The 12647-nt window shown below is 40.3% G+C and overlaps 1 protein-coding gene across 1 annotated transcript; it reads right to left on the reverse strand.

Annotated features, from left to right (window-relative positions):
• Positions 1 to 558: 558 nt before the first annotated feature.
• LOC118750206 (transcription factor glial cells missing-like) lies at positions 559 to 7306 on the reverse strand. The gene is made up of 2 exons (XM_036484932.1): positions 6900 to 7306; positions 559 to 1726 (listed from the first exon to the last, which is right to left on the reverse strand). Exons 1-2 carry the CDS (start codon positions 7304 to 7306, stop codon positions 634 to 636), a joined length of 1500 nt encoding a protein of 499 aa, XP_036340825.1. The 3' UTR covers positions 559 to 633.
• Between the last annotated feature and the right edge of the window lie 5341 nt (positions 7307 to 12647).

Below are 12647 nucleotides of genomic sequence, written 5' to 3' on the forward strand. Positions count from 1 at the left end.
AAGTTTCGTACGTTGTACAAAAACCAAAACTAAGAAAGTTTTTCGTAGCATTTTTACGAAATTTCGTTTTCAGTGTACAATTAGTATTTGAAAACCACAAATTAAAATTTGTGCGGGTAATTTGCCGCGGCGCGCCCTCCGAAGGTTTAAAACTTTATACAAAAACGAAAAAAAATGTATCTCAAAACAAGGCAACGGATAATAAATATTTTGGGTTTCTGAAAAAACTGTTGTTAGAGTCTCCTTCACAAATCTCTTTTAGATGTAAAACCGACAGAATGACAAATACAACTTTTCGATGCACATATAAAATGAAATGAGAAAAATAACTATCATATTCGGAATCAGGATAAAATTCTACGTTAGGAAAGTTTAATTTCATTCTTGGTGAATTTTTGTTTGACGAGTAGTGTAATTTGTAAACTCTTGCATGTATGTTATGTACATACATATATTGACGTCGTAAAAGTATAGCCACATTTGCAGCTGTTTTTCTATAAATATTTAAAATTTTAATTCGTAACTTTTTAATTCAAATTTTTATCAAGACAACATGAAAATGTATATTACTAAATGCTTTCTAATAAGAATGTACAAAGTAATTTTAAAAGGAAACACGATTATTAAAGTCATTTAAATACAAATGTTCCAGACACCGTTATCGCCGCTGGAATTGCTGTAGTAAAACTCAGTATTTAGATTAGTATCAAACGTTGAACATTGGTATGGTAACTGGGCGTTTTCTGGGGTTTTTTCATAAGCGCTTGTAGATACATAATCTTCGATCGATTGTAGATCACTGCTAACATTAGGCAGTTGACTTTCTTGCATTGAAACTGGTTCAAACACAGAGTTAAATATTTCTGAAGTTTGCGCAGCGAAGTATGCCACCGACCTAGCTAGCTCATGGCGTTGATTGTTAGCGATTATAAGAGAGCTGGAGGACGTGGAGCATGGTATAAATGAAGGAACAAATTCATCTGAATTATACCCGGAGCTTGACGTTATTCTTGATGTGTCATCATAAGCTTCATTAAATCGATGAGTATCATGAAGGACTGGGGTATCATATCTTGTTTCACATGCGGAGTTTATGTGCATTGATTTAGCTAAGACAGACCGATGTTGTAGTTGATGAAGCTGCATAGACGAAGTGTAATAAGGGGAATTCGAGGATGTTCTAATCGATGTTGGCTGACGATTTTCAATCATAGCATATGCGTTTTCACCTCTGTGAAAATCTGATGTGCCCATTTGATTTATATGCGAATTACTCGTTAACATGGTATCAAAACACAAATTGGGTGACGTAAAAGATGAAGTAGAAGATGGCAAAATCTTAAGAGGCTCTGTAACGTCCTGCTTTTGCGCCAACGGTGTAATATTTTGACATCTTTCATAAAAACTACAATAATGAGCTGTGGATTTATTGACAGAATTCAAATCCCGGGCAGTATTTATCACGCATGTTGTTCTACTCTGTAGATTGTGTTCCAAATTGCGTGCGACTTTCCCAGGTGTAAGGACCACGGAAACATTACGGTTTCGCCGACTATTACCGAAAAGCCGTCGAGTCTCTGTTGAACCCTTTACTTCAGGTCTTGGATGATCATGCGATCCTTTTGCTTGAAAGAAGATTACATTGTTAGCATGGCGCCAAAAATGAGTTACCGGATAACCACAGTGCCCCTTACAAGTTTGAATTTCTAAGCGACCTGAACAATTTCTGAAAGAAGAAGAAAAAATAAGATCTTTACACAATTGTATGTATACGTATATCTACATATAATCCTGCAGGGAATTCAATTAACAATAAATGCCCTATAAGTTCCCTATTTCTCAATGCCTCGACTAGCCTGCCTTGCTTATACATGACTACTTTTACATGGTGATGTCGCGAAATAGTGAGTGTGTTTTCAGCTAACTACAAACTGGTTATTTATAAATTGGCGTGTATTGTGCTGGTTAATATAATAGGGCTATTCGCGATCCGGTGCAAATGGCCTAGCATCATTGCATTGCAAATTTGTATTGCAAATTATTTGCAATACACAAACAAAATACACGCATTTGCATTTGTCATGGCTTGGCAAATTTGCAATACCGAAAATCCATAGCATAAAAATGCTATGCATTGCATTCTTAAAGAAAACCAAAGCTGATGCACAAAAATTGTTTTGTTCTGCAATTGCATAAATTTGTCAGCTCTTATGCACCGAATCGCGAATAGCCCTAATGTTTTTGCTACTTTCGATTTGTACTCTTATATCAGAAAAACTATTACCTAACTGACTTTCAATTAGCATATAGTGAGACCCCTAAAGGTGTGATATTTATGTACGCGCTTTCATAGGTACATATATCTATATGAACAGATATATTATTGTAAATAGCATAGCTGTCAACTGCCTTGCCCTCTAAAACAGAGTCAGAACACATGTTTATAACCAGGGTTCGGAAATTCTTATTTATCGAAAATATTCCAAATTTAATTCAGCGTTCTTTTACCGCGAATGAAAAATGCAAACAAACTTGTCACGGCTCATATTCGGAATAAGATCAACAAACAATTTTCCACTGTATTTTATTCGCGAACGTAAAAAGCAAAGAAATTTCTTCTCACTCAAATATGAGAAGTCTGAACATTGCCGATGTCGGCCGCTCATGAATAGAAAAAAACGATGCAAGATAAACTGTCACGAAAATTTTCAACAATGTTGTATGGGAGATGTTTTCCGCGTTTGGTTTGGCTATGCATTTTGTTATGCATACATAATGTGACCAATCGTACTTCTTTCGGAAGTACAGTACTTCTTTTTCAGCTCTTGTATTTCGCACTTCGAACTACAGTCAAATGTACTTCTTTGCGATATTTTGTACTTCAGGCCCTGTACTTCTCCGATCTTCTGGACGATCGTCACATGGCCTGGGCTATAAATTCATTCAAACTATTAAATTCGCCGAGGACTGATGGCATCCTACCTGCGCAGTTACAAAGGGCTCTGAAGAAGTCGTACAATTAGTTGTATTATATTTATGCGAACTGCGTTAGGACCGGGTACATCCCCAAGGCTTGGGTAGTCAGTGTTGCGTTCATCCCACTAGAGGTAATAGTCAAGTCAACCTAATCAGGCTTATCTACAGCTTTCTTCGTCACAGAACTGTCGCGGGAGAGTGGAGGAGCGCCTCCACTCAGAGCAGAGTCAGTGGGGCATTCCGCAAGGTGGTGTTCTCTCTCACCTCCTCTGGATTGCGGCTGTAAGCGACCTTCTAGAGGAACTGGAAAAAGTGGGCTTGCGGGTGATCGCCTACGTAGATCATGGGGAACTTTTGGTTAAGGGCCGATTTCTATACACCCATTTTAATCTGGCTCAAGGTTACCTGTACCAGGTAACTAGGTGGGCGATCAACGGAAGCCTCGCAGTAAATCCCATCAAGATGGAACTGGTGGTGCTTACCAGGAAGTACAAGAGGTGAGCTTCTTCACTGACGGATCCCCACTTGGGGACAGGGTTGGTGGAGGTGTTTTTTGTCAGAAACCACCAAAAATCTGTTCAGACTTCCGGAATTCTGCAGTGCCTTTCTCGTGGAAATAGCTGCCATCAAGAAAGCGGTAGACTCACCGCTAAAGGGTGAAATCGGTAAAGGAATGTCTGACTTCTATAGATCGCGTCATAGTACTTCTAAGGTACTTCTTCCTTTTTAGGTGCCGGGTCGCAGTGAGATCGCGGGAAACTGTGTCGCTGATGTTCTGGCTTTGGAAAGGCAGTTACTTCGTACTCGCGATAATGAAATTGCATACTCTACTAAATACCTAACAAAAAGGAAAATAGAAAGTGATGCTTCTTTTGTGATATAAAAAAGAAATATAAGACGTTTCTCTGCTGCAGCAGATGTTTTAATAGGGTACTTTAAAATACTTTTTGCAGCGCAAGACACGAGTGACCCATCATTACCCCTTAAAGGTGCCGAATACCACGTTACCTCTCAAGGGCTAGTGATGGGGATTCGTACAGTCCATTGTGCGATTGGTATTCAAGCGGTAAGACCAGGAATTTCAACTGATCCCTTTTGTATCAGCTGTCAAGAGGAAGATGAAGTAGAATCATCTCCACACTTTTTTTAGACTGTCCAACCTTTGCGAGGCTAACACGGAAGCATTTTTGCTCGCACTTCTGAACTAACACTGAGCTCTCAGGGATCGAAATTAGCCGCATTCGAAACTTGGTAATCGGCTCACGGCGTTAAACTAATCCAACCTAACCTGTACTTATTTTAGCTATGAAATAGTTGGTAACATTATCCATATAGCATACATATCTACATATGTATATGTAATAAAAGAAAATGCTTTTCGGGAAAATGCACAAATATATGAACGCAACCCTTTGAAGTGTAACAAAGAAGGAAACAAATCCTTTAATCTAAATATGTAAATGTAACAACTTTAATTAAAAAAATTCTAAGCAACTCAAATTAATGAAATTTACCGCAATAAAATTCTGAAAACAACGTTTCCGGACTTATCGTTTTGGGCGTATATATGGGCAAATCTCCGGAATCGTGCGATTCAACGCTAAAAAACCTAAATTTTCAAATTGAACGCACACAAATAAATTAGACATCAAATTGTTTGAAATCCACTGAGAAAACAATTAACTCTTGTGTGATACATTTTTCTAAAATGCTTAAAGAGTTATATTTAAAAAACGATAATTTTCGAAAACTCAATGTTAGCGATACTGCTAGAGGGCGTGGTTTTTTGCCGATTTTAAAAATATTCAAAGCAGTATTTAAGAAGGTCATGGGTAATGTGTATGTCCAATTTGGTACAGAATGGTGAAAAGGTTTTCGAGATACAAACATTTGACATAAGTGGGCGGGCCACGCCCAATTTAAAAAAAAATTACGAAATCCTGAAATATCTGAAAATCCTTACATACACACATATACATTTATGACCGTACTTTAGACAAAAGTTATTTTAGGTATTTAGCATTTTCAACGACCTTTATGAAGAATGTTATCTAACGATCACGCTTAATGCCAACCTGTTATGGTTTCGTCTGTCAATGTGCGATAAAAAAGAGGGAAATCTTGAAGCCACTCACGCAAAGACTTGTTCAGACAATATTTGTTATAATTTCAGTATTTTCAAAGGCATGCAGCTGTAAAAGGTCTTATTTTTATCTTTAAAGTGTAATTAATATGTATATAAACAAATACGAACAATTTAGTAATTGCTAAAAGTTCAAAATGGAAGAAAACTTGAAATATTAAATTTTTGATAATTACGAGTGACAGATTTCAAATTGTTACAATGAGGAGCACATATTTTTTTCAACGCCTAATGCATTTTCCAATATTACATTCAATATTTGTCATGATTTTTGAAAGTCTCCGTTTGAAAAAGTTATACGCAAAAAAGTACAAAACGTACCCAAAGTGACACGCAAAATGGTTATTTTCATTACTTTGATTGCTTATAAAAATTAAAAAGACATTGTTACAATAAAAAAAATTAAATAAGTTACAAGAACGCGTCACATTTGTTCACCCATTTTTTTATATAAGGTCAAATTTAAATAAATAAAACTATTTGTTTTTGTTATTTTATGGACTTATAACAATTATATTCAACAAATTTTATTGAACTTGACGCCGTGTTTAATAAAAAATTTATTGTGGAAAAGCAACAATAATTTGAAAAAATGGTATAAGTGATAGCTATTTCGGAAATCACCACATTTCCTCATCAGACTTCTTCAGTAGGATTCGAACCGACGATCCCACTAACTCAGCTAGTTGCCTACGCAATATGCCAAGTTCGCCTTGTGAATTCTTGTTGCTTTTTTCCACTATTTCATTTGTTAAGCCAAATACAATCAAGCGCAGCGATTCCAGTGCTATTTAAACTTGATCGTATGGTTGTTGGTTTTGTTGATTTTTGTTAATAATCTTATTATTAGATTGTTTAACTTTTAGGTGTGCTCGTCCTTAAGTTATTTGTTTTTGTTATTTTATGGCCTTATAACAATTATATTCAACAATTTTTACTGAACTTGGCGCCGTGTTTAATAAGAAACAAATGAAATAGTGCAAAAAAGCAACAAGAATTCACAAGGCGAACTTAGCACAGTGCGTGTGAAACTGGCTGAGTCAGTGGGATCGTCGGTTCGAATCCTACTGAAAGAAGTCTGATGAGGAAATGTGGTGATTTCCGAAATAGCTATCACTTCTACCATTTTTTAAAATTATTGTTGCTTTTCCACAATACGATTTTCATTAAAATCGGCCTCAAGCTCAATAAAAATTGTTGAATATATATAAAATTTATTTAGAGGTTAGGGACACAAAAGATTTGCCCGTATAGAGATTTATGGCTTTCGACAAACGCGAGCAGTTAAAGTAGAGCTGTCTGTGCGAGATACGTGGAGTACACAGATGTATTCCTGAAACTTGTAAGAGTTTGTCCTTGACTTTTATCAACCGTTATCGCAAAGGCTACTTTTATCGGAAACTGCAAATATTATATATCTAAACTGAGATAGTATGTTGGGAATTATGGGAATTTGTGGTATCAACACTGATTGCCCTTTGGCCCCGCCATCGATAATGGTGGCTTGCACAATTGTCTTTTCAGTTCCGTTATGAATATTCTTGTGCCATAGCACAAGCAAAGTGCGTCAAGCTTACGCATCAATATGACTGGCACCCCAACCTTTAATTCCAGTTTGTGGGACGGCACCCCTGACAAGTCTAAAGAGTTTAGAAACTCTATAGATATGTTGTTGCATCCTTATTTTTCATCTCTATTTCAGCAGTCATGTATGTTGCGCCTCACCAGGGACTTTATCAATCATTTTCTTATTGATGTTTCCCATTGATTAATTTTTAACCGCCAAGATTTGTCGTTCGCGTAACCAGCCAGGTTGCGCAAGTTTTGTTGTATATTAGGAAAAACCTTACCAATTAGTTCATCTACCTCGCCGATCTCAAGGAAGTCTTGATCAAAGAGTTCGGACACTCGATCATTGTACTGCTGGACTCTCATGATAGTTGTGAGGTTCAATATTTCCATCTTTACCCACAATGGCGAAGCCTTGATACACGCACTTATCTCGCCAATGCCTCGCTCGATGACAGGTAGCGTCTGCCGAAAATCTTCTGCGAGCAATATGACCACTCCATCCATCAGCATTCGGCTGCCCCGGATATCTTGCAAGCTTAGATCGAGTGCCTCGACTGCATGCTTGCGTGACATCGTACATTCGTCCCAAATTATTAATTTGCATTGTTGCAACATAGCCCCTCGAACACGGGTTTTTCTGATGAAGCAAGTTGGTTTATCTTGACTCGCACATTCTTGCTAGGCTGACCAATGTGGCTGATATTCCTGAGGAGGCAACAGCAAGTGCAACATTTTTATCCTTGCACAACTGCGCCAGTAGCAAATTCAGCAGACATGTCTTGCCAGTTCACCCTGGTGCGTCCATGGCCGCCTTCTTCGCCCTCTGCGGCTCACAATTTCAAGGCGATGTCTTAAAAAAACGGTTTTATAATTTTCCCACAGTTACAAGGGTTTAAAAGTCCACAGGTGCTCAACATGATGGCGAAGAGCTCTTTTAATTTCGACGGTGATCGGTACAGTATGGCTTTTTCAATGGTTTCGTCCAAATGGCCAGCACCCTCTAAAATCCCCATAGTTTCTCCCGCTTGCCGGAACGTAACTTTCTCTACTTCGTCACCTGTTTCATTTTTTATTTGTTTAAGTCTATGGTTTTACAGAACCTTACAGACAGCGACTGGAGAACACATCAATATCTCTACTTCCTTTCATAAAAACATTGAGTTCACCAAGCATCCTAGAAATAGGCTCATTTTGCGAATAAAATTCTATTGAGAAAATATCAAAATACCTTAAAGATCGAACAGGAATATTCAGTTTTCTGGCTTGTAGTAATAAAGGACAGTCAATACTTCCATTAAGAATTTCATGTACAAAAATGAGCCCAGAAATAGTCCGTCTTCCATCAAGAGTATGCATATCAACCAACAAATTTTAGAAAACTCTTTTGTATACGCTCTATTCTTTTTGAGTGCATATTAAAATAAGGATTCCAAATGACAGACGCATACTCCAGTTTCGATATCACGAAAGCATTGTAAAAAATGCGTGTGTAACACCGTACACATGCAAGGATGATAGAATACAAGATTGCGCTTTCCTGCGGGTGATGACGTCAAGATAGCAACAAATAAGAAAGAGTAATTGGAGATGGAGGAGAGAAAGAGTGTTAACTGACAAACCATGGAGGTCGCCATATTTACATTCATATAAACATCTCTGCATACATACAAACAGTTTGCTAAAATGACGTCACACGAACAACTGATTCTGTCAAATTCGCCAAGAACAAAGTAGTGGTACTGCTGATTGCGCCACCTCTGTCTCCCTACATCGCTGTCCATAAGTACATACATATGCCCATCAGTACATCAACGAAGCCCGTTTGCTTCATCATAAATATATCCATACAGAACATACATATGTACGGATGGAGGTAGTTACGCGAAGCACGCTTACATCATTTATACATATATTGCTTGGTAGCGGCAGAGCGGCCACTGCACCGACTCCTAAGTAAGTAGCTACTCTATTGACCCGTGGTAGTGCACATGGTAGTGTAGAGTCGAACCAGTCGTAAACAGAATAGCGAAAAACTACGACAGAGGGCGCCCATAAACCACGCAAGTGACTACTTTAGTAACTCCCGGTAGTGCAGAGAGAGCCGATGGTGACTACCGCCTGGGACATTGCCTTGTAAAAGTAATCGATGAAATACACTGCATGTAGTCGGTCGGTAATTGACGGAGTTTATAGCTACCGATACATCAGTCCTGTAGTCGCTCCCCCGTACTGCAGGGGCGCAATGAGTTCGTTCATACATACATATATATGTACACGTATATATATGTATACATACATACGTGCATTCAAATATATATATATACATATGTAGGTACTCGTACCCGTCATGCGTCCCTTTATTTCTTTTTCCCCTTCCCTATACTACCTGTATCTTCCTTCTCACTCAGGTAACGTTTTCAGTTTTAAAAATTTCACTCTCCGCATATAAGAGGTGATTACATTGTTTGAAAGAAGCACTGGCATCATTAATAAAAATTAAGAAAATTAACGGACCTAATATGGTGCCTATGGGGCCCGAAGTAGCAACATATGAATGAGACTTTACACTATCCATTGATACAAAGTTGACTCTGGTCTCCTCCGATGCCCGGGCAAGGTCGGTTGTAAAATTGCCTTCTCCATGCATCCCGGCTCTGCGGACAAGACTTGAACCCTTTTCGGACTACTCGTGGGACCATACATGGATGAAAAACAACAAAACTTAAAACTACAACAACAGCGATGAGGTAAGCATGTCGGTTGAGGAACAGCTCCTCAAATCCCCAGGTAAGGCGGTTGCAAGTACATCTGGAGGTGCCAGCCATAGTACCCCAGTTGGACAAGCAACAGAAATCAGCAGTGTGGCGAGTGCCAGACAAAGTACCACCACTCTGCAAATAGATAAAAATAGTGTCGGGAGTGCCAGACATAGTAGCAACGATAAACAATCAGGTGGCCATTGCCGGGAGCAATACCGCCGCTAAGAAGAAAAAACCCTCGGGTGTGGTCATAAGGCAGAGGTACCAGAAGGCGCTGTTCATGCTTGACAAGATTGAAAAGAATGCAGTGGCCGGTATTGTACATGAGTGCGACGAGGAGGATACGGCTAGATATATGCAAATAGTGGAAGAGTACGAGAAGTTGCAGACCGAACGTACAAACATGGTCATCGCTATGGAGGCCAAGAAGAGAAACCGCTCTCAGAATGAGGGACCCCCCGGTACTAAAAAGGTAAAACGGGGAGATGCGGAGCCCGCAGCACCCTCAAAACACCAATATTTCAGCGACGTCGCGAGAGATCACTTGCAGGCGGCTGTCATAGATGAAAACAGCACGACACTGCTGGCAGTGCAGCAAAAATGGGTAGAGATTGATGTGAGGTTATCGAGCCTCGTTGCGGATTACGTACTCGACACCCCGAAGGTCCCCACCTAGAGTTCGACTCATCGGAATCCCTACGGGGGTACCGGGTTGTCAAATGCGCGGACTAGTTCTCCTACGATTTCCTAGCTGGATGCGTTGATAAGATCAGCGACGCGTTCATCGGCTTGAAGCTCAAGCTGATCCCAGCAAAGAACACCCCTAGGAGACCCCGTGCGCGCATTTGTCTGCATAATAAGGACATACCGGCGATAAACGAATGGGAGCTTATCAAGGTGGAAGAGCCCAGGAGGCCCTCGAGTATGCCCATTCTTTTGGCTATCTGCGCCGAATCCCTGGACGCCCTAGCAAAGGCAGACTAAAGGCTTCGGTTTGGCATAAGGAATGCGAAAATTAGGGTTTTCCTAGGAGAGGTTAGCCCCGTAGACGAAGACCAGGATATCGAGGGAGCAGGTAAGCTTCTGATGGGAGTGAAGCTGACAGATGACCCCGATTCCCAAGCTTAAAATAGCACAAATAAATCTGCAGCATTCGAAGTGTGCTACAGATAATTTAGCCGTTCTTCTCAGCGAGGAGGATATTGAGATTAGTCTAATCCAGGAGCGCTGGGTGGGTAATGAGACTATAATGGGGCTCAACACAGTCGGCTATAACCTATACTACAAGAACGAGGTGGGTAAACCGCGGGCGTGTATTCTTATCAAGAAAGGTATTAATGCATTCCTTTGCTCTAATTATAGCACAGCAGACCCAACGTTAGATAAGGTGGAAACTCCAGGCCAGCCCAGCATTCTCTTGGTATCGTCCTACATGGCCCACGATAGGGACAGTCCACCGCCAGAACTCAGCGATATCCTAGCGCGAAACCATAGACAAATTATTTTGATGGGCTGCGATGCGAATGCCAGGCATCCAGTTTGGGGCAGCACCACGGAGAACGAACGAGGTGAGTCCTACCTACACTTTATATTAAACATCAGCCTAAGTATTTGCAATAAGGGCAATATTCCTACCTTTATTTTTCCGAGTACGGACCGGTTCTCTGGATGGGAGGAAGTGTTGGACGTAACGTTGTTGTCCGGAAACGACATCGTTTCCGTAGAGAACTGGAGAGTATCAGACAGGCCGTCGATGTCTGACCACTGTATGATCCTCTTTGACCTTTGCGGTATATCCAATACTTCCTCGGCATACAGGAACCCACGAAGAACCAATTGGGATAGCTATAATAGGATATTAAGTAATCACCTATGTGAAAGTAATCCAGATAAAAAGATTACATCAGTCGAGGATCTGGACAATAGAATAGATGATTTAGAGGTAGCTATGAGAAAAGCCTTTGACAGGCCAACCCCAATACATATAGCGCGTAAGAAATCGCCGCCGTGATGGAATGGGGAACTCAAAGCCCTGAGAGACAACATTAGAAAACTCTTTAATGAAAGCTTTAAGACAAAAAACTGGGCGCCTTACAGCGGTGCACTAAAGTCATACAAAGAGGAACTAAGGAAAGCTAAGGCAAAATCCTGGAAATCCTACTGTTCGGCCATAGAAAGCTCCAAGGACTCAGCTAGGCTCAGCAAAGTCCTGTCCAAAGAACACACCAACTTATCGCTGCTAAACAAAGATAATGGTGTATGGACAAGCTCAGCCAAAGATTCCTTGGTGATATTAGTCAAAACTCACTTCTCGGGCTGCCCTTCAGGTCCAGCCACTTCAGAGTCCACTAGTTTTGTACCCATAAACTGTAGAGTGTTGGACTCAATTGTCAGCAGGGAAAAGATCATGTATGTAATAAGCAGCTTCTCCCCTTTTAAGTCTGCAGGGTGATGGCATAATTCCGGCAATGCTACAGGGGAAGACAGCAGAACTAATACTACTATTACGCTCTATATTCAAAGCCCTAAGTTGCATTCCAAAAAATTGGAGAAGGGTGAAAGTCGTATTCATTCCTATGCCAGGAAGGAAGAATCACGAAAGAGCAAAAGATTTCAGACCTTCGCTTTTAATTAAAACATTGGAAAGGCTCCAAGACATCTATATAAGATCGCTACTAGGGAAAGCGGCCATTTCAAAGGCACAACATGCGTACTTTAAGGGAAGATCCATGAAAACGGCTCTTCAATAATATCAAGGTCAGCACCATTGTAGACTCCCTACAGAAACTAGGGGTTGATTACAGTGTCTGCAGGTGGATACAATCGATGCTATGCAATATCCATCATGTGAGTAGAGGCACCCCACAGGGAGGTGTTCTCTCTGCTGTGGGTAATAGCGTTGAATGGTATACTGAAAGACCTCAACAAAGGGGGCCTCAAAGTTGTGGCGTACACCGATGATGTGATGCTGGCAGTTATGGGCCCTTTCCTTTCAACTGTAAGCGAAATACTCGAAAGAGTACTGGGAAAGTTACACGTTTGGGCCACGGAGAGCGGGCTAAGGGTAAACCCAGATAAGACCGAGCTTATGCTATTCACAAATAGGAACAAAATACCCCAGTTCAAAGTACCGTTACTAGATGGTAAGATGCTCAATCTATCTTCTAGCGGGAAGTATTTGGGAGTCATACTTGACC

This window comes from Rhagoletis pomonella, unplaced genomic scaffold (genome assembly GCF_013731165.1).
Source record: "Rhagoletis pomonella isolate Grant_MI unplaced genomic scaffold, Rhpom_1.0 Rhpom_scaffold_00169, whole genome shotgun sequence".
Lineage (NCBI taxonomy): Eukaryota > Metazoa > Arthropoda > Insecta > Diptera > Tephritidae > Rhagoletis > Rhagoletis pomonella.